The sequence below is a fragment of the Heptranchias perlo genome, unplaced genomic scaffold (assembly GCF_035084215.1).
Source record: "Heptranchias perlo isolate sHepPer1 unplaced genomic scaffold, sHepPer1.hap1 HAP1_SCAFFOLD_521, whole genome shotgun sequence".
Classification (NCBI taxonomy): Eukaryota; Metazoa; Chordata; class Chondrichthyes; order Hexanchiformes; family Hexanchidae; genus Heptranchias; species Heptranchias perlo.
In genome coordinates this window covers 1,268-27,500 of record NW_027139539.1, presented here as the reverse complement: position 1 = coordinate 27,500, position 26,233 = coordinate 1,268, and the positions used below count along the sequence as shown (strand labels likewise).

Genomic DNA, 26,233 nt, shown 5'->3' with positions numbered 1-26,233 from the left:
GCACCGACCCTGGTCCGATCTCAGCACCGACCCCGGTCCGATCGCAGCACCGACCCCGGTCCGATCTCAGGGCCGACCCCGGTCCGATCGTAGCACCGACCCCGGTCCGATCGCAGCACCGACCCCGGTCCGATCGTAGAACCGACCCCGGTCCGATCGCAGCACCGACCCCGGTCCGATCGCAGCACCGACCCCGGTCCGATCGCAGCACCGACCCCGGTCCGATCGCAGCACCGACCCCGGTCCGATCGCAGCACCGACCCCGGTCCGATCGCAGCACCGACCCCGGTCCGATCTCAGCACCGACCCCGGTCCGATCGTAGCACCGACCCCGGTCCGATCGTAGCACCGACCCCGGTCCGATCGTAGCACCGACCCCGGTCCGATCTCAGCACCGACCCCGGTCCGATCGTAGGGCCGACCCCGGTCCGATCGTAGGGCCGACCCCGGTCCGATCGTAGGGCCGACCCCGGTCCGATCTCAGCACCGACCCCGGTCCGATCGTAGCACCGACCCCGGTCCGATCTCAGCACCGACCCCGGTCCGATCGTAGCACCGATCGTAGGGCCGACTCCGGTCCGATCGTAGGGCCGACCCCGGTCCGATCGTAGGGCCGACCCCGGTCCGATCTCAGCACCGACCCCGGTCCGATCGTAGCACCGACCCCGGTCCGATCTCAGCACCGACCCCGGTCCGATCTCAGCACCGACCCCGGTCCGATCGTAGCACCGACCCCGGTCCGATCTCAGCACCGACCCCGGTCCGATCGTAGCACCGATCGTAGGGCCGACTCCGGTCCGATCGTAGGGCCGACCCCGGTCCGATCGTAGGGCCGACCCCGGTCCGATCTCAGCACCGACCCCGGTCCGATCTCAGCACCGACCCCGGTCCGATCGTAGCACCGACCCCGGTCCGATCTCAGCACCGACCCCGGTCCGATCTCAGCACCGACCCCGGTCCGATCGCAGCACCGACCCCGGTCCGATCGTAGCACCGACCCCGGTCCGATCGCAGCACCGACCCCGGTCCGATCTCAGCACCGACCCCGGTCCGATCTCAGCACCGACCCCGGTCCGATCGTAGCACCGACCCCGGTCCGATCTCAGCACCGACCCCGGTCCGATCTCAGCACCGACCCCGGTCCGATCTCAGCACCGACCCCGGTCCGATCTCAGCACCGACCCCGGTCCGATCGTGGCACCGACCCCGGTCCGATCGCAGCACCGACTCCGGTCCGATCGCAGCACCGACCCCGGTCCGATCTCAGCTCCGACCCCGGTCCGATCTCAGCTCCGACCCCGGTCCGATCGTAGCACCGACCCCGGTCCGATCGTAGCACCGACCCCGGTCCGATCTCAGCACCGACCCCGGTCCGATCGTAGCACCGACCCTGGTCCGATCTCAGCACCGACCCCGGTCCGATCGCAGCACCGACCCCGGTCCGATCGTAGCACCGACCCCGGTCCGATCTCAGCACCGACCCCGGTCCGATCTCAGCACCGACCCCGGTCCGATCTCAGCACCGACCCCGGTCCGATCTCAGCACCGACCCCGGTCCGATCGCAGCACCGACCCTGGTCCGATCTCAGCACCGACCCCGGTCCGATCGTAGCACCGACCCCGGTCCGATCGTAGCACCAACACCACTGGCTGGGGGTAGAACAAGGGCCTGTGGGACTCAGGAGCACTCAGGCAGGGGGGGAGCACGGCCATTGGGGGGGGGCTGTTATCCTTTCACTGCCTGTGATCATTCGTTCTGATTCCTTCCCTCGACCGTCACAGACTGGAGCGATTCCAAAGGATTATCTTGAAGATTCAGCAGGAGTCGAGTGTGTGTGAGGAGCAACTCAAACAAGCAGACAGTCTCCTCAAATCAGTGAGTCACCCAGGAGGGACGGTACACGGTGGGGGGGTACACGGGGATAGGGGGAGAGGGGTGTACATGGGGGGGAGAGGGGTGTACATGGGGGAGAGGGGTGTACATGGGGGGGAGAGGGGTGTACATGGGGGGAGAGGGGTGTACATGGGGGGGAGAGGGGTGTACATGGGGGGAGAGGGGTGTACATGGGGGGGAGAGGGGTGTACATGGGGGGGAGAGGGGGTGTACATGGGGGGAGAGGGGTGTACATGGGGGGAGAGGGGTGTACATGGGGGGGAGAGGGGGGTGTACATGGGGGGGAGAGGGGTGTACATGGGGGGAGAGGGGTGTACATGGGGGGGGAGAGGGGTGTACATGGGGGGGAGAGGGTGTACATGGGGGGAGAGGGGTGTACATGGGGGGGAGAGGGGTGTACATGGGGGGGAGAGGGGTGTACATGGGAGGGGAGAGGGGTGTACATGGGGGGAGGGAGGGAGTGTGTACATGGGGGGAGAGAGGGAGTGTGTACATGGGGGGGAGAGAGGGAGTGTGTACATGGAGGGAGAGAGGGAGTGTGTACATGGAGGGGGGGAGAGAGGGAGTGTGTACATGGGGGGAGAGAGGGAGTGTGTACATGGAGGGGGAGAGAGGGAGTGTGTACATGGAGGGGGGAGAGAGGGAGTGTGTACATGGAGGGGGGAGAGAGGGAGTGTGTACATGGGGGGGGAGAGAGGGAGTGTGTACATGGGGGGGGGAGAGGGGGAGTGTGTACATGGAGGGGGGGAGAGAGGGAGTGTGTACATGGGGGAGAGAGGGAGTGTGTACGTGGAGGGAGGGAGTGTCTGAGCTGTACACAGTGAGCCATGTTCTGATCTCGCCTCTCCACATGGGATCCACCTGTGCTGTGATTTCTGTGATTTTATGGTAACAGTTCACACAGGACCACACTGCCCCAGAACAGAGCCCTGCAGTCAGGGCCCCCAATCACCCACTCCCTCAAATATCTACCCACCTTCCCCGTCACTGTCACCTCTCCTGGGCCGTCCAATCACCAGCTGCTGACCCAGCCCCTCCTCTGTCCCGTTGGGAGACAGGGTCCCACAAACTCTCCCTGGGATTGGGGTGAACGTTGAGTGACGGACCCTCACTGGGATTGGGAGTGACGGACCCTCCCTGGGATTGGGAGTGACGGGACCCTCCCTGGGTTTGGGAGTGACGGACCCTCCTGGGATTGGAGTGACGGACCCTCCCTGGGATTGGGAGTGACGGACCCTCCCTGGATTGGGAGTGACGGACCCTCCCTGGGATTGGGAGTGACGGACCCTCCCTGGGTTTGGGAGTGACGGACCCTCCCTGGGATTGGGGTGAACGTTGAGTGACGGACCCTCCCTGGGATTGGGAGTGACGGACCCTCCTGGGATTGGGGTGAACGTTGAGTGACGGACCTCCTGGGATTGGGTGAACGTTGAGTGACGGACCCTCACTGGGATTGGGAGTGACGGACCCTCCCTGGGATTGGGGTGAACGTTGAGTGACGGACCCTCCCTGGGATTGGAGTGACGGACCCTCCCTGGGATTGGGGTGAACGTTGAGTGACGGACCCTCACTGGGATTGGGAGTGACGGACCCTCCCTGGGATTGGGGGTGAACGTTGAGTGACGGACCCTCACTGGGATTGGGAGTGACGGACCCTCCCTGGGATTGGGTGAACGTTGAGTGACGGACCCTCCCTGGGATTGGGTGAACGTTGAGTGACGGACCCTCCCTGGGATTGGGGTGAACGTTGAGTGACGGACCCTCCCTGGGATTGGGAGTGACGGACCCTCCCTGGGATTGGGGTGAACGTTGAGTGACGGACCCTCCCTGGGATTGGGGTGAACGTTGAGTGACGGACCCTCTTCCTTTCTCTCGGCAGGATATCCGTGTGCTGAACTCGGGGAAGGCGGCCCAGAACACGGCGGTGTTGGAGCACGACCTGGACAAGGCCGACAGTATGATCCGACTCCTCTTCAACGACGTTCAGGCCTTGAAGGATGGGCGGCATCTACAGGCAGAGCAGATGTACCGCAGGTAGGGGTGGAGCCAGCGGGTGGGGGCGGGGCCAACCGGTGGGGGTGGGGCCCCCTATTCCCCCCAATTTCCCTCCCAAATTCCCCAATTCCCCCCAAATTGCACCAGTTCCCTCTAATTCCCCCCTCCATCATAAGGTCAGAAATGGGGATGTTCACTGATGATTGCACAGTGTTCAGTTCCATTCGCAACCCCTCAAATAATGAAGCAGTCCGAGCCCGCATGCAGCAAGACCTGGACAACATCCAGGCTTGGGCTGATAAGTGGCAAGTAACATTCGCGCCAGACAAGTGCCAGGCAATGACCATCTCCAAGAGAGAGTCTAACCACCTCCCCTTGACATTCAACGGCATTACCATCGCCGAATCCCTCACCATTCAACATCCTGGGGTCACATTGACCAGAAACTTAACTGGACCAGCCATATAAATACTGTGGCTACAAGAGCAGGTCAGAGGCTGGGTATTCTGCGGCGAGTGACTCACCTCCTGACTCCCCAAAGCCTTTCCACCATCTACAAGGCACAAGTCAGGAGTGTGATGGAATACTCTCCACTTGCCTGGATGAGTGCAGCTCCAACAACACTCAAGAAGCTCGACACCATCCAGAACAAAGCAGCCCGCTTGATTGGCACCCCATCCACCACCCTAAACATTCACTCCCTTCACCACTGGCGCACAGTGGCTGCAGTGTGTACCATCCACAGGATGCACTGCAGCAACTCGCCAAGGCTTCTTCGACAGCACCTCCCAAATCCGCGACCTCTACCACCTAGAAGGACAAGGGCAGCAGGCACATGGAACAACACCACCTGCACGTTCCCCTCCAAGTCACACACCATCCCGACTTGGAAATATATCACCGTTGTTTCATCGTTGCTGGGTCAAAATCCTGGAACTCCCTTCCTACAGCACTGTGGGAGAACCGTCACCACACGGACTGCAGCGGTTCAAGAAGGCGGCTCACCACCACCTTCTCAAGGGCAATTAGGGATGGGCAATAAATGCCGGCCTCGCCAGCGATGCCCACATCCCGTGAACGAATTTTTAAAAATTCCCCATCGCCTTATTCCCCGTCCCTCTATTCCTCCAATCACCCGAGTCCCCCATTATTCCCCCATCGCCTTATTCCCCGTCCCTCTATTCCTCCAATCACCCGAGTCCCCCATTGCCCCAATTTCCCCCAATCCCCCCCTTATCCCTAATTCCCACCAACCCACCTTCTCACCATTACTAGTAGATCAGCGGTTGTTACATGAGCTACACAAGTTGCACAACTGAGCCAGCCTGGCCCTTTCTCTCGGGAGTCCGTGTTTCAGGTTCAGGAGTGTGCCCGGTACATTCTGCGAATAACCTCCCCTCCTCCATTGCAGGGTGTTCCGACTCCATGAGTTTCTGGTTGCGATCCGTACCGATTACACTCTACGGTTTAAGTCTGGAGCCCAGCCTGCCATCCAATCTGTCACCGTGTTGGCAACGTCGAAATCCAGCCCGGTGTTGGACGGTGCCACACTGAAATACATCCAGGACCTGCTGGTGTGGATCGAGGAGAACCAGAAACGACTGGACATGGCCGAGTGGGGAGTGGACCTTCCGACAGTCGAGTCCAGCTCGGGAGTCACCGCGGTTTTCACCAGTCCATCGAGGACTTCCGAGCCAAGATCGAGAGGGCACGAGCCGACGAGGTGAGAGTGCAGGCACACTCGCACACACCCGATACACTTACACACTCACCGATACACTCGCACACACCGATACACTTACACACTCACCGATACACTCGCACACACCAATACACTTACACACTCACCGATACACTCGCACACACCGATACACTTACACACTCACCGATACACTCGCACACACCAATACACTTACACACTCACCGATACACTCGCACACACCGATACACTTACACACTCACCGATACACTCGCACACACCGATACACTTACACACTCACCGATACACTCACACACACCAATACACTTACACACTCACCGATACACTCGCACACACCAATACACTTACACACTCACCCATACACTCGCACACACCGATACACTTACACACTCACCGATACACTCACACACACCGATACACTTACACACTCACCGATACACTCGCACACACCGATACACTTACACACTCACCGATACACTCGCACACACCAATACACTTACACACTCACCCCATACACTCGCACACACCGATACACTTACACACTCACCCATACACTCGCACACACCGATACACTTACACACTCACCGATACACTCGCACACACCGATACACTTACACACTCACCGATACACTCGCACACACCTATACACTTACACACTCACCGATACACTCGCACACACCGATACACTTACACACTCACTGATACACTCGCACACACCGATACACTTACACACTCACCGATACACTCGCACACACCGATACACTTACACACTCACCGATACACTCGCACACACCGATACACTTACACACTCACCGATACACTCGCACACACCTATACACTTACACACTCACCGATACACTCGCACACACCGATACACTTACACACTCACTGATACACTCGCACACACACCGATACACTTACACACTCACCGATACACTCGCACACACCGATACACTTACACACACATGATACACTAATACACTCACACACACCGATACACTTACACACACATGATACACTAATACTCTCACACACTACCGATACACTTACACACACATGATACACTAATACACTCACACACACCGATACACTTACACACACATGATACACTAATACACTCACTACACACCGATACACTTACACACACATGATACACTAAATACTCTCACACACATTGATATACTTACACACACACCGATACACTAATACTCTCACACACACCGATACACTCACACACACCGATACACTCACACACACCGATACACTCACACACACCGATACACTAATACACACTGATACACTAATACACCCGGGCTCGGGCCCCGACGCCTGTCCTGAGTTAGGTGCTAACATCTGTGTTTAATCCCTGCAGCTGCAGCTGTCACCCGGTAACCAGAACGCGTACCGTGATTACCTGGGCAAGTTGGACCTGCAGTATGCCAAACTCCTGGTAAGTGTCCGCTCAGTAACACCATCCAATCACAGCACAGTGTGGGAAGATCGGGATTGGGGGAGACTGGAGCACTGTGTCAGAAACTGTTCCAAATAAACCAATTAGAAACTTAAGAAGTCAACCAGCAACCTCGGCAAAACACTGTCGCACTGTCACACTGTCACACTGCCGCCCTGTCACACTGCCGCCCTGTCACACTGTCACACTGTCACACTGCCGCCCTGTCACACTGTCACACCTGTCACACTGCCGCCCTGTCACACTGTCACACTGTCACACTGTCACACTGTCACACTGCCGCCCTGTCACACTGTCACACTGCCGCCCTGTCGCACTGTCACACTGTCACACTGCCGCCCTGTCACACTGTCACACTGTCACACTGCCGCCCTGTCACACTGTCACACTGTCACACTGCCGCCCTGTCACACTGTCACACTGTCACACTGCCGCCCTGTCACACTGTCACACTGTCACACTGTCACACTGTCACACTGCCGCCCTGTCACACTGTCACACTGCCGCCCTGTCGCACTGTCACACTGTCACACTGCCGCCCTGTCACACTGTCACACTGTCACACTGCCGCCCTGTCACACTGTCACACTGTCACACTGCCGCCCTGTCACACTGTCACACTGTCACACTGCCGCCCTGTCACACTGTCACACTGCCGCCCTGTCGCACTGTCACACTGCCGCCCTGTCACACTGTCACACTGTCACACTGTCACACTGCCGCCCTGTCGCACTGTCACACTGCCGCCCTGTCACACTGTCACACTGTCACACTGCCGCCCTGTCACACTGTCACACTGCCGCCCTGTCACACTGTCACACTGTCACACTGCCGCCCTGTCACACTGTCACACTGTCACACTGCCGCCCTGTCACACTGTCACACTGTCACACTGCCGCCCTGTCACACTGTCACACTGTCACACTGCCGCCCTGTCGCACTGTCACACTGCCGCCCTGTCGCACTGTCACACTGTCACACTGCCGCCCTGTCACACTGTCACACTGTCACACTGCCGCCCTGTCGCACTGTCACACTGTCACACTGCCGCCCTGTCACACTGTCACACTGTCACACTGCCGCCCTGTCACACTGTCACACTGTCACACTGTCACACTGCCGCCTGTCACACTGTCACACTGCCGCCCTGTCGCACTGTCACACTGTCACACTGCCGCCCTGTCACACTGTCACACTGTCACACTGCCGCCCTGTCACACTGTCACACTGTCACACTGCCGCCCTGTCACACTGTCACACTGTCACACTGCCGCCCTGTCACACTGTCACACTGCCGCCCTGTCGCACTGTCACACTGCCGCCCTGTCACACTGTCACACTGTCACACTGTCGACACTGCCGCCCTGTCGCACTGTCACACTGCCGCCCTGTCACACTGTCACACTGTCACACTGCCGCCCTGTCACACTGTCACACTGCCGCCCTGTCACACTGTCACACTGCCGCCCTGTCACACTGTCACACTGTCACACTGCCGCCCTGTCACACTGTCACACTGCCGCCCTGTCACACTGTCACACTGCCGCCCTGTCACACTGTCACACTGCCGCCCTGTCGCCCTGTCACACTGTCACACTGCCGCCCTGTCACACTGTCACACTGTCACACTGCCGCCCTGTCACACTGTCACACTGTCACACTGCCGCCCTGTCACACTGTCACACTGTCACACTGCCGCCCTGTTGCACTGTCACACTGTCACACTGCCGCCCTGTCACACTGTCACACTGTCACACTGCCGCCCTGTCACACTGTCACACTGCCGCCCTGTCACACTGTCACACTGTCACACTGCCGCCCTGTCGCACTGTCACACTGTCACACTGCCGCCCTGTCACACTGTCACACTGCCGCCCTGTCACACTGTCACACTGCCGCCTTGTCGCACTGTCACACTGCCGCCCTGTCACACTGTCACACTGCCGCCCTGTCACACTGTCACACTGTCACACTGCCGCCCTGTCGCACTGTCACACTGCCACCCTGTCACACTGTCACACTGTCACACTGCCACCCTGTCACACTGTCACACTGTCCCACTGCCGCCCTGTCACACTGTCGTACTGTCACACTGCCGCCCTGTCACACTGTCACACTGTCACACTGCCGCCCTGTCACACTGTCACACTGTCACACTGCCGCCCTGTCACACTGTCACACTGCCGCCCTGTCACACTGTCACACTGTCACACTGCCGCCCTGTCACACTGTCACACTGCCGCCCTGTCACACTGTCACACTGCCGCCCTGTCACACTGTCACACTGTCACACTGCCACCCTGTCACACTGTCACACTGTCACACTGCCACCCTGTCACACTGTCACACTGTCCCACTGCTGCCCTGTCACACTGTCGTACTGTCACACTGCCGCCCTGTCACACTGTCACACTGTCACACTGCCGCCCTGTCACACTGTCACACTGTCACACTGCCGCCCTGTCACACTGTCACACTGTCACACTGCCGCCCTGTCACACTGTCACACTGCCGCCCTGTCGCACTGTCACACTGCCGCCCTGTCACACTGTCACACTGTCACACTGTCACACTGCCGCCCTGTCGCACTGTCACACTGCCGCCCTGTCACACTGTCACACTGTCACACTGCCGCCCTGTCACACTGTCACACTGCCGCCCTGTCACACTGTCACACTGTCACACTGCCGCCCTGTCACACTGTCACACTGTCACACTGCCGCCCTGTCACACTGTCACACTGTCACACTGCCGCCCTGTCACACTGTCACACTGTCACACTGCCGCCCTGTCGCACTGTCACACTGCCGCCCTGTCGCACTGTCACACTGTCACACTGCCGCCCTGTCACACTGTCACACTGTCACACTGCCGCCCTGTCGCACTGTCACACTGTCACACTGCCGCCCTGTCACACTGTCACACTGTCACACTGCCGCCCTGTCACACTGTCACACTGTCACACTGTCACACTGCCGCCCTGTCACACTGTCACACTGCCGCCCTGTCGCACTGTCACACTGTCACACTGCCGCCCTGTCACACTGTCACACTGTCACACTGCCGCCCTGTCACACTGTCACACTGTCACACTGCCGCCCTGTCACACTGTCACACTGTCACACTGCCGCCCTGTCACACTGTCACACTGCCGCCCTGTCGCACTGTCACACTGCCGCCCTGTCACACTGTCACACTGTCACACTGTCACACTGCCGCCCTGTCGCACTGTCACACTGCCGCCCTGTCACACTGTCACACTGTCACACTGCCGCCCTGTCACACTGTCACACTGCCGCCCTGTCACACTGTCACACTGCCGCCCTGTCACACTGTCACACTGTCACACTGCCGCCCTGTCACACTGTCACACTGCCGCCCTGTCACACTGTCACACTGCCGCCCTGTCACACTGTCACACTGCCGCCCTGTCGCCCTGTCACACTGTCACACTGCCGCCCTGTCACACTGTCACACTGTCACACTGCCGCCCTGTCACACTGTCACACTGTCACACTGCCGCCCTGTCACACTGTCACACTGTCACACTGCCGCCCTGTCTGCACTGTCACACTGTCACACTGCCGCCCTGTCACACTGTCACACTGTCACACTGCCGCCCTGTCACACTGTCACACTGCCGCCCTGTCACACTGTCACACTGTCACACTGCCGCCCTGTCGCACTGTCACACTGTCACACTGCCGCCCTGTCACACTGTCACACTGCCGCCCTGTCACACTGTCACACTGCCGCCTTGTCGCACTGTCACACTGCCGCCCTGTCACACTGTCACACTGCCGCCCTGTCACACTGTCACACTGTCACACTGCCGCCCTGTCGCACTGTCACACTGCCACCCTGTCACACTGTCACACTGTCACACTGCCACCCTGTCACACTGTCACACTGTCCCACTGCCGCCCTGTCACACTGTCGTACTGTCACACTGCCGCCCTGTCACACTGTCACACTGTCACACTGCCGCCCTGTCACACTGTCACACTGTCACACTGCCGCCCTGTCACACTGTCACACTGCCGCCCTGTCACACTGTCACACTGCCGCCCTGTCACACTGTCACACTGCCGCCCTGCCACCCTGTCACACTGTCACACTGTCACACTGCCACCCTGTCACACTGTCACACTGTCCCACTGCTGCCCTGTCACACTGTCGTACTGTCACACTGCCGCCCTGTCACACTGTCACACTGTCACACTGCCGCCCTGTCACACTGTCACACTGTCACACTGCCGCCCTGTCACACTGACACACTGCCGCCCTGTCGCACTGTCACACTGTCACACTGCCGCCCTGTCACACTGTCACACTGCCGCCCTGTCACACTGTCACACTGCCGCCCTGTCACACTGTCACACTGTCACACTGCCGCCCTGTCACACTGTCACACTGTCACACTGCCGCCCTGTCGCACTGTCACACTGCCGCCCTGTCACACTGTCACACTGTCACACTGCCGCCCTGTCACACTGTCACACTGCCGCCCTGTCACACTGTCACACTGTCACACTGCCGCCCTGTCACACTGTCACACTGTCACACTGCCGCCCTGTCACACTGTCACACTGTCACACTGCCGCCCTGTCGCACTGTCACACTGCCACCCTGTCACACTGTCGCACTGTCACACTGCCGCCCTGTCACACTGTCACACTGCCGCCCTGTCACACTGTCACACTGCCGCCCTGTCACACTGTCGCACTGTCACACTGCCGCCCTGTCACACTGTCACACTGCCGCCCTGTCACACTGTCACACTGCCGCCCTGTCACACTGTCCACACTGCCGCCCTGTCACACTGCCACCCTATCACACTGTCACACTGTCCACACTGCCGCCCTGTCACACTGTCGCACTGTCACACTGCCGCCCTGTCACACTGTCACACTGCCGCCCTGTCACACTGTCACACTGCCACCCTGTCACACTGTCACACTGCCGCCCTGTCGCACTGTCACACTGTCACACTGCCGCCCTGTCGCACTGTCACACTGTCACATTGCCGCCCTGTCGCACTGTCACACTGCCGCCCTGTCACACTGTCACACTGCCGACCTGTCACACTGTCACACTGTCACACTGCCACCCTGTCACACTGTCACACTGCCGCCCTGTCGCACTGTCACACTGCCGCCCTGTCACACTGTCACACTGTCACACTGCCGCCCTGTCACACTGTCACACTGTCACACTGCCGCCCTGTCACACTGTCACACTGTCACACTGCCGCCCTGTCACACTGTCACACTGTCACACTGCCGCCCTGTCGCACTGTCACACTGTCACACTGCCACCCTGTCACACTGTCGCACTGTCACACTGCCGCCCTGTCACACTGTCACACTGCCGCCCTGTCACACTGTCACACTGCCGCCCTGTCACACTGTCGCACTGTCACACTGCCGCCCTGTCACACTGTCCACACTGCCGCCCTGTCACACTGCCACCCTATCACACTGTCACACTGTCACACTGTCACACTGCCGCCCTGTCACACTGTCGCACTGTCACACTGCCGCCCTGTCGCACTGTCACACTGCCACCCTGTCACACTGTCGCACTGTCACACTGCCGCCCTGTCACACTGTCACACTGCCGCCCTGTCACACTGTCACACTGCCACCCTGTCACACTGTCACACTGCCGCCCTGTCGCACTGTCACACTGCCGCCCTGTCGCACTGTCACACTGTCACATTGCCGCCCTGTCGCACTGTCACACTGCCGCCCTGTCACACTGTCACACTGCCGCCCTGTCACACTGTCACACTGTCACACTGCCACCCTGTCACACTGTCACACTGCCGCCCTGTCACACTGTCACACTGTCACACTGCCGCCCTGTCACAGTGCCACACTGTCACACTGCCACCCTGTCACACTGTCACACTGTCACACTGCCGCCCTGTCACACTGTCACACTGTCGCACTGTCACACTGTCACACTGCCACCCTGTCACACTGTCGCACTGTCACACTGCCGCCCTGTCACACTGTCACACTGCCGCCCTGTCACACTGTCACACTGCCACCCTGTCACACTGTCACACTGCCGCCCTGTCGCACTGTCCACACTGCCGCCCTGTCACACTGTCACACTGTCACACTGCCGCCCTGTCACACTGCCACACTGTCACACTGCCGCCCTGTCGCACTGTCACACTGTCACACTGCCACCCTGTCACACTGTCACACTGCCGCCCTGTCACACTGCCACACTGTCACACTGCCGCCCTGTCGCACTGTCACACTGTCACACTGCCACCCTGTCACACTGCCACACTGTCACACTGCCGCCCTGTCGCACTGTCACACTGTCACACTGCCGCCCTGTCACACTGTCACACTGCCGCCCTGTCACACTGCCACACTGTCACACTGCCGCCCTGCCGCACTGTCACACTGTCACACTGCCGCCCTGTCACACTGTCACACTGTCACACTGCCGCCCTGTCACACTGCCACACTGCCGCCCTGTCACACTGCCGCCCTGTCACACTGTCACACTGTCACACTGCCGCCCTGTCACACTGTCACACTGTCACACTGCCGCCCTGTCACACTGCCACACTGTCACACTGCCGCCCTGTCGCACTGTCACACTGTCACACTGCCGCCCTGTCGCACTGTCACACTGCCGCCCTGTCGCACTGTCACACTGTCACACTGCCACACTGTCACACTGCCGCCCTGTCGCACTGTCACACTGCCACACTGCCACACTGTCACACTGTCACACTGCCGCCCTGTCACACTGTCACACTGCCGCCCTGTCACACTGTCACACTGCCGCACTGTCACACTGTCACACTGTCACACTGCCGCCCTGTCACACTGCCACACTGCCGCCCTGTCACACTGCCGCCCTGTCACACTGTCACACTGTCACACTGCCGCCCTGTCACACTGTCACACTGCCACACTGTCACACTGCAGCCCTGTCACACTGTCACACTGTCACACTGCCGCCCTGTCACACTGTCACACTGCCACCCTGTCACACTGTCACACTGTCCCACTGCCGCCCTGTCACACTGTCACACTGCCACACTGTCACACTGCAGCCCTGTCACACTGTCACCCTGTCGCCCTGTCACACTGCCGCCCTGTCGCACTGTCACACTGTCGCCCTGTCACACTGCAGCCCTGTCACACTGTCACACTGTCACCCTGTCGCCCTGTCACACTGCCGCCCTGTCGCATAGTCACACTGCCACACTGTAACACTGCCGCCCTGTCACACTGCCGTCCTGTCACACTGCAGCCCTGTCACACTGTCACCCTGTCATACTGCAGCCCTGTCGCACTGTCACACTGCAGCCCTGTCACACTGTCACCCTGTCACACTGCAGCCCTGTCACACTGTCACCCTGTCACACTGCCGCCCTGTCATACTGCAGCCCTGTCGCACTGTCACACTGTCACACTGTCACACTGCAGCCCTGTCACACTGCAGCCCTGTCACACTGTCACCCTGTCACACTGTCACACTGCCGTCCTGTCACACTGCCACCCTGTCACACTGTCACACTGCCGCCCTGTCACACTGTCACACTGCAGCCCTGTCACACTGTCACCCTGTCACACTGTCACACTGCCGTCCTGTCACACTGCCACCCTGTCACACTGTCACCCTGTCACACTGTCACCCTGTCATACTGCAGCCCTGTCGCACTGTCACACTGCAGCCCTGTCACACTGTCACCCTGTCACACTGCAGCCCTGTCACACTGCCACCCTGTCACACTGCCACACTGTCACACTGCAGCCCTGTCACACTGCAGCCCTGTCACACTGCAGCCCTGTCACACTGTCACCCTGTCACACTGTCACACTGCCGTCCTGTCACACTGCCACCCTGTCACACTGTCACACTGCCGCCCTGTCACACTGTCACCCTGTCACACTGTCACACTGCCGTCCTGTCACACTGCCACCCTGTCACACTGTCACACTGCCGCCCTGTCACACTGTCACACTGCAGCCCTGTCACACTGTCACCCTGTCACACTGTCACACTGCCGTCCTGTCACACTGCCACCCTGTCACACTGTCACACTGCCGCCCTGTCACACTGTCACACTGCAGCCCTGTCACACTGTCACCCTGTCACACTGTCACACTGCCGTCCTGTCACACTGCCACCCTGTCACACTGCCACACTGTCACACTGTCACACTGCCGCCCTGTCGCCTTGGCACACTGCCGCCCTGTCTCACTGTCACCCTGTCACACTGTCACACTGCCGCCCTGTCGCCTTGGCACACTGCCGCCCTGTCGCACTGCAGCCCTGTCACACTGTCGTACTGTCACACTGCCCGCCCTGTCACACTGTCACACTGTCGCACTGCAGCCCTGTCACACTGTCGTACTGTCACACTGCCCGCCCTGTCACACTGTCACACTGTCGCACTGCAGTCCTGTCACACTGTCGTACTGTCACACTGCCCGCCCTGTCACACTGTCACACTGTCACACTGCCCGCCCTGTCACACTGTCACACTGTCGCACTGCAGTCCTGTCACACTGTCGTACTGTCACACTGCCCGCCCTGTCACACTGTCGCACTGCAGTCCTGTCACACTGTCGTACTGTCACACTGCCCGCCCTGTCACACTGTCACACTGTCGCACTGCAGCCCTGTCACACTGTCACACTGCCCGCCCTGTCACACTGTCACACTGTCGCACTGCAGTCCTGTCACACTGCAGCCCTGTCACACTGTCACACTGCCCGCCCTGTCACACTGTCACACTGCCGCCCTGTCACACTGCCGCCCTGTCACACTGTCGCCCTGTCACACTGCCGCCCTGTCACACTGTCACACTGCAGCCCTGTCACACTGCCTGTCCTGTCACACTGTCACACTGCCTGCCCTGTCGCCCTGTCACACTGTCACACTGCCGCCCTGTCACACTGCCGCCCTGTCACACTGTCACACTGTCGCCCTGTCACACTGTCGCCCTGTCACACTGCCTGCCCTGTTGCCCTGTCACACTGTCGCCCTGTCACACTGTCACACTGTCACACTGCCTGCCCTGTTGCCCTGTCACACTGTCACACTGTCGCCCTGTCACACTGTCACACTGTCACACTGTCACACTGTCGCCCTGTCACACTGTCACACTGTCGCCCTGTCACACTGTCACGCTGCCTGCCCTGTTGCCCTGTCACACTGTCACACTGTCGCCCTGTCACACTGTCACACTGTCGCCCTGTCACACTGTCACACTGTCGCCCTGTCACACTGCCTGCCCTGTTGCCCTGTCACACTGTCGCCCTGTCACACTGTCACACTGGTCTTTCCCCAATTATGCACTGACTCTAAAGTTTTATTGATCTAGAATTCCTCCAAGTCCCGTCTACGTAATCTCGAGAGCCTGAACACGTTTGTTTCCATGGCGACAAAGGAGTTAATGTGGCTGAATGACAAGGAAGAAGAGGAGGTGAATTATGATTGGAGTGAACGTAACACCAACATGGCGGCCAAGAAGGATAATTATTCGGTACGAGCAAAATATTCAGGAACTCACCGTGATATTGACACGGCACGGATTGAGGTGAATGGGTAACAGTGAGTGTGAGGTCTCAGTGAGTGTGAGGTCTCAGTGAGTGTGAGGTCTCGGTGAGTGTGAGGCCTAGGTAATTGTGTGAGTTCTCGGTGAGTGAGTGAGGTCTCGGTGAGTGTGAGTTCTCAGTGAGTGTGAGTTCTCAGTGAGTGTGAGTTCTCGGTGAGTGTATTTAATCTCTGTGTGTTAACAGGGACTGATGAAGGAGCTGGAGTTGAAGGAGGGAAAGGTGAACAGTATTCAGAACAAGGGCGAGAAGCTGCTCCACGATGGTCACCCTGCCAAGCAAACGATTGAGGTAAGAAACCTCGGCCCTGGACCCCTGGAGCATTCTCCACTGTAACCCCACCCCCCAGACCCCTGGAGCATTCTCCACTGTAACCCCACCCCCCAGACCCCTGGAGCATTCTCCACTGTAACCCCACCCCCCAGACCCCTGGAGCATTCTCCACTGTAACCCCACCCCCCAGACCCTGGAGCATTCTCCACTGTAACCCCACCCCCCAGACCCTGGAGCATTCTCCACTGTAACCCCACCCCCCAGACCCCTGGAGCATTCTCCACTGTAACCCCACCCCCCAGACCCTGGAGCATTCTCCACTGTAACCCCACCCCCCAGACCCCTGGAGCATTCTCCACTGTAACCCCACCCCCCAGACCCTGGAGCATTCTCCACTGTAACCCCACCCCCCAGACCCTGGAGCATTCTCCACTGTAACCCCACCCCCCAGACCCTGGAGCATTCTCCACTGTAACCCCACCCCCCAGACCCCTGGAGCATTCTCCACTGTAACCCCACCCCCCAGACCCCTGGAGCATTCTCCACTGTAACCCCACCCCCCAGACCCCTGGAGCATTCTCCACTGTAACCCCACCCCCCAGACCCTGGAGCATTCTCCTCTCTAACCCCACCCCCCAGCTCTCTCCCCGTATCCCCAAGTATTCCTCCTGTTCTATTAGTTATCTGACTCCCCGTGTCCGAGCCAATAACCATGTCTGGTTAAAGCACTGCATGTTCTAATAATCTTCTCTTCAGCCAATGAACAACCTTTCACTGTTTACCCTCCAAAGCTCGAACAATGCTGAAACCCTGTAGTTGATTCAGTTCACGTTCTCTGCTCTCATGACAAAGTTCCAATATTCACTCTGTCACTCTCGTGTTTCGCTCTGTTGCCCTCTCGTGTTTCGCTCTGTCGCCCTCTCGTGTTTCACACTGTCACTCTCGTGTTTCACTCTGTCACTCTCGTGTTTTGCTCTGTCGCCCTCTCATGTTTCACTCTGTCACTCTCGTGTTTCACTCTGTCACGCTCGTGTTTCACTCTGTCACTCTCGTGTTTTGCTCTGTCACTCTCGTGTTTTGCTCTGTCGCCCTCTCATGTTTCACACTGTCACTCTTGGGTTTCGCTCTGTCACTCTCGTGTTTCGCTCTGTCACTCTCGTGTTTTGCTCTGTCGCCCTCTCGTGTTTCGCTCTGTCACTCTCGTGTTTCGCTCTGTCACTCTTGTGTTTCGCTCTGTCACTCTTGTGTTTCGCTCTGTCACTCTCGTGTTTCGCTCTGTCACTCTTGTGTTTCGCTCTGTCACTCTTGTGTTTCGCTCTGTCACTCTCATATTTCGCTCTGTCACCCTCTCGTGTTTCACACTGTTACTCTCGTGTTTTGCTCTGTTGCCCTCTCGTGTTTCACACTGTCACTCTCGTGTTTTGCTCTGTCACCCTCTCGTGTTTCACACTGTCACTCTTGTGTTTCGCTCTGTCACTCTCGTGTTTCGCTCTGTCACTCTTGTGTTTCGCTCTGTCACTCTCGTGTTTCGCTCTGTCACTCTTGTGTTTCGCTCTGTCACTCTTGTGTTTCGCTCTGTCACTCTCATATTTCGCTCTGTCACCCTCTCGTGTTTCACACTGTCACTCTCGTGTTTTGCTCTGTTGCCCTCTCGTGTTTCACACTGTCACTCTTGTGTTTTGCTCTGTCACCCTCGTGTTTTGCTCTGTTGCCCTCTCGTGTTTCACACTGTCACTCTCGTATTTCGCTCTGTCACTCTTGTGTTTCACACTGTCACTCTCGTGTTTCGCTCTGTCGCCCTCTTGCGTTTCGCTCTGTCACTTTCGTGTTTCACACTGTCACTCTTGTGTTTCACACTGTCACTCTCGTGTTTCGCTCTGTTGCCCTCTCGTATTTCGCTCTGTCACTCTTGTGTTTCACACTGTCACTCTCGTGTTTCACACTGTTACTCTCGTGTTTTGCTCTGTCACTCTCGTGTTTCACTCTGTCACTCTCGTGTTTCACTCTGTCACTCTCGTGTTTCACTCTGTCACCCTCTCGTGTTTCACTCTGTCACTCTCGTGTTTCGCTCTGTCGCCCTCTTGTGTTTCACACTGTCACTCTCGTGTTTTGCTCTGTCACCCTCTCGTGTTTCACTCTGTCACTCTCGTGTTTCACTCTGTCACTCTCGTGTTTCACTCTGTCACTCTCGTGTTTCGCTCTGTCGCCCTCTCGTGCTTCGCTCTGTCACTCTCGTGTTTCGCTCTGTCACTCTCGTGTTTCGCTCTGTCGCCCTCTTGTGTTTCACACTGTCACTCTCGTGTTTTGCTTTGTTGCCCTCTCGTGTTTCACACTGTCACTCTCGTGTTTCGCTCTGTCGCCCTCTCGTGTTTCACTCTGTCACTCTCGTGTTTCGCTCTGTCACTCTCGTGTTTCGCTCTGTCGCCCTCTTGTGTTTCACACTGTCACTCTCGTGTTTTGCTCTGTCGCCCTCTCGTGCTTCGCTCTGTCACTCTCGTGTTTCGCTCTGTCACTCTCGTGTTTCGCTCTGTCGCCCTCTTGTGTTTCACACTGTCACTCTCGTGTTTTGCTTTGTTGCCCTCTCGTGTTTCACACTGTCACTCTCGTGTTTCACTCTGTCACTCTCGTGTTTCACACTGTCGCCCTCTCGTGTTTCTCTCTGTCGCCCTCTCGTGTTTCACACTGTCACTCTCGTGTTTCACTCTGTCACTCTCGTGTTTCACACTGTTGCCCTCTCGTGTTTCGCTCTGTTGCCCTCTCGTGTTTCACACTGTCACTCTCGTGTTTCACTCTGTCACTCTCGTGTTTCACACTGTCGCCCTCTCGTGTTTCGCTCTGTCGCCCTCTCGTGTTTCGCACTGTCGCCCTCTCGTGTTTCACACTGTCACTCTCGTGTTTCACACTGTTGCCCTCTCGTGTTTCTCTCTGTCGCCCTCTCGTGTTTCACACTGTCACTTTCGTGTTTCACACTGTCGCCCTCTCGTGTTTCACTCTGTCACTCTCGTGTTTCACACTGTCACTCTCGTGTTTCGCTCTGTCGCCCTCTCGTGTTTCGCACTGTCGCCCTCTCGTGTTTCGCTCTGTCGCCTTCTCGTGTTTCGCTCTGTCGCCTTCTCGTGTTTCACTCTGTCGCCTTCTCGTGTTTCGCTGTGTCACTGATGTGTTTCACTCTGTCACTCTCGTGTTTCACTCTGTCGCCCTCTCGTGTTTCACTCTGTCACTCTCGTGTTTCGCTCTGTCGCCCTCTCGTGTTTCACACTGTCACTCTCGTGTTTCACACTGTCGCCCTCTCGTGTTTCGCTCTGTCGCCCTCTCGTGTTTCACACTGTCACTCTCGTGTTTCGCACTGTCGCCCTCTCGTGTTTCGCTCTGTCACTCTCGTGTTTCGCTCTGTTGCCCTCTCGTGTTTCACACTGTCACTCTCGTGTTTCGCTCTGTCGCCCTCTTGCGTTTCGCTCTGTCACTCTCGTGTTTCACACTGTCACTCTCGTGTTTCGCTCTGTTGCCCTCTCGTATTTCGCTCTGTCACTCTTGTGTTTCACACTGTCACTCTTGTGTTTCACACTGTCACTCTTGTGTTTCACACTGTCACTCTTGTGTTTCGCTTTGTCACTCTCGTATTTCGCTCCGTCACCCTCTCGTGTTTCACACTGTTACTCTCGTGTTTTGCTCTGTCACTCTCGTGTTTCGCTCTGTCGCCCTCTCGTGTTTCACTCTGTCACTCTCGTGTTTCGCTCTGTCGCCCTCTCGTGTTTCACTCTGTCACTCTCGTGTTTTGCTCTGTCACCCTCTCGTGTTTCACACTGTCACTCTCGTGCTTCGCTCTGTCACTCTCGTGTTTCGCTCTGTCACTCTCGTGTTTCGCTCTGTCGCCCTCTTGCGTTTCGCTCTGTCACTCTCGTGTTTCACACTGTCACTCTTGTGTTTCGCTCTGTCACTCTCGTGTTTCGCTCTGTCACTCTCGTGTTTCGCTCTGTCGCCCTCTTGCGTTTCGCTCTGTCACTCTCGTGTTTCACACTGTCACTCTCGTGTTTCGCTCTGTCACTCTCGTGTTTCACACTGTCACTCTCGTGTTTCGCTCTGTCACTCTCGTGTTTCGCTCTGTCACTCTCGTGTTTCGCTCTGTCGCCCTCTTGCGTTTCACTCTGTCACTCTCGTGTTTCACACTGTCACTCTCGTGCTTCGCTCTGTCACTCTCGTGTTTCGCTCTGTCACTCTCGTGTTTCGCTCTGTCGCCCTCTTGCGTTTCGCTCTGTCACTCTCGTGTTTCACACTGTCACTCTTGTGTTTCGCTCTGTTGCCCTCTCGTGTTTCACACTGTCACTCTCGTGTTTCACACTGTCGCCCTCTCGTGTTTCGCTCTGTCACCCTCTCGTGCTTCGCTCTGTCACTCTCGTGTTTCGCTCTGTCACTCTCGTGTTTCGCTCTGTCGCCCTCTTGCGTTTCGCTCTGTCACTCTCGTGTTTCACACTGTCACTCTTGTGTTTCGCTCTGTTGCCCTCTCGTGTTTCACACTGTCACTCTCGTGTTTCACACTGTTGCCCTCTCGTGTTTCTCTCTGTCGCCCTCTCGTGTTTCACACTGTCACTCTCGTGTTTCACACTGTTGCCCTCTCGTGTTTCTCTCTGTCGCCCTCTCGTGTTTCACTCTGTCACTCTCGTGTTTCTCTCTGTTGCCCTCTCGTGTTTCGCTCTGTCACCCTCTCGTGTTTCACTCTGTCACTTTCTCGTGTTTCACTCTGTCGCCTTCTCGTGTTTCGCTGTGTCACTGATGTGTTTCACTCTGTCACTCTCGTGTTTCACTCTGTCGCCCTCTCGTGTTTCACTCTGTCACTCTCGTGTTTCGCTCTGTCGCCCTCTCGTGTTTCACACTGTCACTCTCGTGTTTCACACTGTCGCCCTCTCGTGTTTCGCTCTGTCGCCCTCTCGTGTTTCACACTGTCACTCTCGTGTTTCGCACTGTCGCCCTCTCGTGTTTCGCTCTGTCACTCTCGTGTTTCGCTCTGTTGCCCTCTCGTGTTTCACACTGTCACTCTCGTGTTTCGCTCTGTCGCCCTCTTGCGTTTCGCTCTGTCACTCTCGTGTTTCACACTGTCACTCTTGTGTTTCGCTCTGTTGCCCTCTCGTATTTCGCTCTGTCACTCTTGTGTTTCACACTGTCACTCTTGTGTTTCACACTGTCACTCTTGTGTTTCGCTCTGTCACTCTCGTATTTCGCTCCGTCACCCTCTCGTGTTTCACACTGTTACTCTCGTGTTTTGCTCTGTCACTCTCGTGTTTCGCTCTGTCGCCCTCTCGTGTTTCACTCTGTCACTCTCGTGTTTCGCTCTGTCGCCCTCTCGTGTTTCACTCTGTCACTCTCGTGTTTTGCTCTGTCACCCTCTCGTGTTTCACACTGTCACTCTCGTGCTTCGCTCTGTCACTCTCGTGTTTCGCTCTGTCACTCTCGTGTTTCGCTCTGTCGCCCCCTTGCGTTTCGCTCTGTCACTCTCGTGTTTCACACTGTCACTCTTGTGTTTCGCTCTGTCACTCTCGTGTTTCGCTCTGTCACTCTCGTGTTTCGCTCTGTCGCCCTCTTGCGTTTCGCTCTGTCACTCTCGTGTTTCACACTGTCACTCTCGTGTTTCGCTCTGTCACTCTCGTGTTTCACACTGTCACTCTCGTGTTTCGCTCTGTCACTCTCGTGTTTCGCTCTGTCACTCTCGTGTTTCGCTCTGTCGCCCTCTTGCGTTTCGCTCTGTCACTCTCGTGTTTCACACTGTCACTCTCGTGCTTCGCTCTGTCACTCTCGTGTTTCGCTCTGTCACTCTCGTGTTTCGCTCTGTCGCCCTCTTGCGTTTCGCTCTGTCACTCTCGTGTTTCACACTGTCACTCTTGTGTTTCGCTCTGTTGCCCTCTCGTGTTTCACACTGTCACTCTCGTGTTTCACACTGTCGCCCTCTCGTGTTTCGCTCTGTCACCCTCTCGTGCTTCGCTCTGTCACTCTCGTGTTTCGCTCTGTCACTCTCGTGTTTCGCTCTGTCGCCCTCTTGCGTTTCGCTCTGTCACTCTCGTGTTTCACACTGTCACTCTTGTGTTTCGCTCTGTTGCCCTCTCGTGTTTCACACTGTCACTCTCGTGTTTCACAACTGTTGCCCTCTCGTGTTTCTCTCTGTCGCCCTCTCGTGTTTCACACTGTCACTCTCGTGTTTCACACTGTTGCCCTCTCGTGTTTCTCTCTGTCGCCCTCTCGTGTTTCGCTCTGTCACCCTCTCGTGTTTTCGCTCTGTCACCCTCTCGTGTTTCACTCTGTCACTTTCTCGTGTTTCACTCTGTCGCCTTCTCGTGTTTCGCTGTGTCACTGATGTGTTTCACTCTGTCACTCTCGTGTTTCACTCTGTCGCCCTCTCGTGTTTCACTCTGTCACTTTCTCGTGTTTCACTCTGTCGCCCTCTCGTGTTTCACTCTGTCACTTTCTCGTGTTTCGCTCTGTCGCCCTCTCGTGTTTCGCTCTGTCGCCCTCTCGTGTTTCGCTCTGTCACCCTCTCGTGTTTCACACTGTCGCCCTCTTGCGTTTCGCTCTGTCGCTCTCTCGTGTTTCGCTCTGTCACTCTCGTGTTTCGCTCTGTCGCCCTCTTGCGTTTCGCTCTGTCACTCTCGTGTTTCGCTCTGTCACCCTCTTGCGTTTCGCTCTGTCACTCTCGTGTTTCACACTGTCACTCTCGTGTTTCGCTCTGTTGCCCTCTCGTATTTCGCTCTGTCACTCTTGTGTTTCACACTGTCACTCTTGTGTTTCACACTGTCACTCTTGTGTTTCGCTCTGTCACTCTTGTGTTTCGCTCTGTCACTCTCGTATTTCGCTCCGTCACCCTCTCGTGTTTCACACTGTTACTCTCGTGTTTTGCTCTGTCACTCTCGTGTTTCGCTCTGTCGCCCTCTCGTGTTTCACTCTGTCACTCTCGTGTTTCGCTCTGTCACCCTCTCGTGTTTCACTCTGTCACTCTCGTGTTTCGCTCTGTCACCCTCTCGTGTTTCACACTGTCACTCTCGTGCTTCGCTCTGTCACTCTCGTGTTTCGCTCTGTCACTCTCGTGTTTCGCTCTGTCGCCCTCTTGCGTTTCGCTCTGTCACTCTCGTGTTTCACACTGTCACTCTTGTGTTTCGCTCTGTTGCCCTCTCGTGTTTCACACTGTCACTCTCGTGTTTCACACTGTCGCCCTCTCGTGTTTCGCTCTGTCACCCTCTCGTGTTTCGCTCTGTCACCCTCTCGTGTTTCACTCTGTCACTTTCTCGTGTTTCACTCTGTCGCCTTCTCGTGTTTCGCTGTGTCACTGATGTGTTTCACTCTGTCGCCCTCTCGTGTTTCACTCTGTCACTTTCTCGTGTTTCGCTCTGTCGCCCTCTCGTGTTTCGCTCTGTCGCCCTCTCGTGTTTCGCTCTGTCGCCCTCTCGTGTTTCACTCTGTCGCCCTCTCGTGTTTCGCTCTGTCGCCCTCTCGTGTTTCGCTCTGTCGCCCTCTCGTGTTTCACACTGTCGCCCTCTCGTGTTTCACACTGTCACTCTCGTGTTTCGCACTGTCGCCCTCTTGCGTTTCGCACTGTCACTCTTGTGTTTCGCTCTGTCGCCCTCTCGTGTTTCGCTCTGTCGCCCTCTCGTGTTTCGCTCTGTCACTCTCGTGTTTCACACTGTCACTCTCGTGTTTCGCACTGTCGCCCTCTCGTGTTTCACACTGTCACTCTTGTGTTTCGCTCTGTCGCCCTCTCGTGTTTCGCTCTGTCGCCCTCTCGTGTTTCGCTCTGTCACTCTCGTGTTTCACACTGTCACTCTCGTGTTTCGCACTGTTGCCCTCTCGTGTTTCACACTGTCACTCTCGTGTTTCGCACTGTTGCCCTCTCGTGTTTCACACTGTCACTCTTGTGTTTCGCTCTGTTGCCCTCTCGTGTTTCACACTGTCACTCTCGTGTTTCGCACTGTTGCCCTCTCGTGTTTCGCGCTGTCACTCTCGTGTTTCACACTGTCGCCCTCTCGTGTTTCGCACTGTTGCCCTCTCGTGTTTCGCACTGTTGCCCTCTCGTGTTTCACACTGTTGCCCTCTCGTGTTTCACACTGTCACTCTCGTGTTTCACACTGTCGCCCTCTCTTGTTTCGCACTGTTGCCCTCTCGTGTTTCACACTGTCACTCTCGTGTTTCGCTCTGTCGCCCTCTCGTGTTTCACTCTGTCACTCTCGTGTTTCACACTGTCGCCCTCTCGTGTTTCGCTCTGTCGCCCTCTCGTGTTTCGCACTGTCGCCCTCTCGTGTTTCACACTGTCACTCTCGTGTTTCACACTGTCGCCCTCTCTTGTTTCGCACTGTTGCCCTCTCGTGTTTCACACTGTCACTCTCGTGTTTCGCTCTGTCGCCCTCTCGTGTTTCACTCTGTCACTCTCGTGTTTCACACTGTCACTCTCGTGTTTCACACTGTCGCCCTCTCGTGTTTCGCTCTGTCGCCCTCTCGTGTTTCACTCTGTCACTCTCGTGTTTCACACTGTCGCCCTCTCGTGTTTCGCTCTGTCGCCCTCTCGTGTTTCGCTCTGTCGCCCTCTCGTGTTTCACTCTGTCACTCTCGTGTTTCACACTGTCGCCCTCTCGTGTTTCGCTCTGTCGCCCTCTCGTGTTTCGCTGTGTCACTGATGTGTTTCACTCTGTCACTCTCGTGTTTCACACTGTCGCCCTCTCGTGTTTCACACTGTCGCCCTCTCGTGTTTCGCTCTGTCACTTTCTCGTGTTTCGCTCTGTCGCCTTCTCGTGTTTCGCTGTGTCACTGATGTGTTTCACTCTGTCACCCTCTCGTGTTTCGTTCTGTCACCCTTTCGTGTTTCACACTATCGCCCTCTCGTGTTTCACACTATCGCCCTCTCGTGTTTCACACTATCGCCCTCTCGTGTTTCACACTATCGCCCTCTCGTGTTTCACACTATCGCCCTCTCGTGTTTCACAGGCATTCATGGCCGCCCTCCAGACCCAGTGGAGTTGGATCCTGCAGCTGTGCTGCTGCATTGAGGCTCATCTGAAGGAGAACACTGCGTACTTCCAGGTACAGAGAGAGGCCTCAGCAAACTCCCAGTGTGGAGTACAACATGTGGGAGAGAGCGAGGTCAGATACTGGAGCTCCCTGAGAGGGGTCAGGGGATGGGGTGAGGGGTCGGGTGAAGGGTCAGGGATGGGCTGAGGGGTTAGGGATGGGGGTCAGGGTGAGGGGTCAGGGATGGGGTGAGGGGTCGGGTTAAGGGGTCAGGGATGGGGCGAGGGGTTAGGGATGGG

General features: G+C 57.3%; 1 protein-coding gene across 1 annotated transcript in view; it reads left to right on the top strand.

Annotated features, from left to right (window-relative positions):
* The window catches only part of LOC137314899 (plectin-like), a gene marked incomplete at both ends in the record, with an annotated part of 82,528 nt that extends 56,522 nt beyond the window's left edge, over positions 1-26,006 (top strand). The window contains 8 exon segments of the mRNA XM_067979920.1: positions 1,783-1,876; positions 3,774-3,928; positions 5,301-5,530; positions 5,533-5,612; positions 6,982-7,059; positions 16,448-16,609; positions 16,866-16,970; positions 25,911-26,006. Coding sequence (XP_067836021.1) covers positions 1,783-1,876; positions 3,774-3,928; positions 5,301-5,530; positions 5,533-5,612; positions 6,982-7,059; positions 16,448-16,609; positions 16,866-16,970; positions 25,911-26,006 — 1,000 coding nt within the window.
* Between the last annotated feature and the right edge of the window lie 227 nt (positions 26,007-26,233).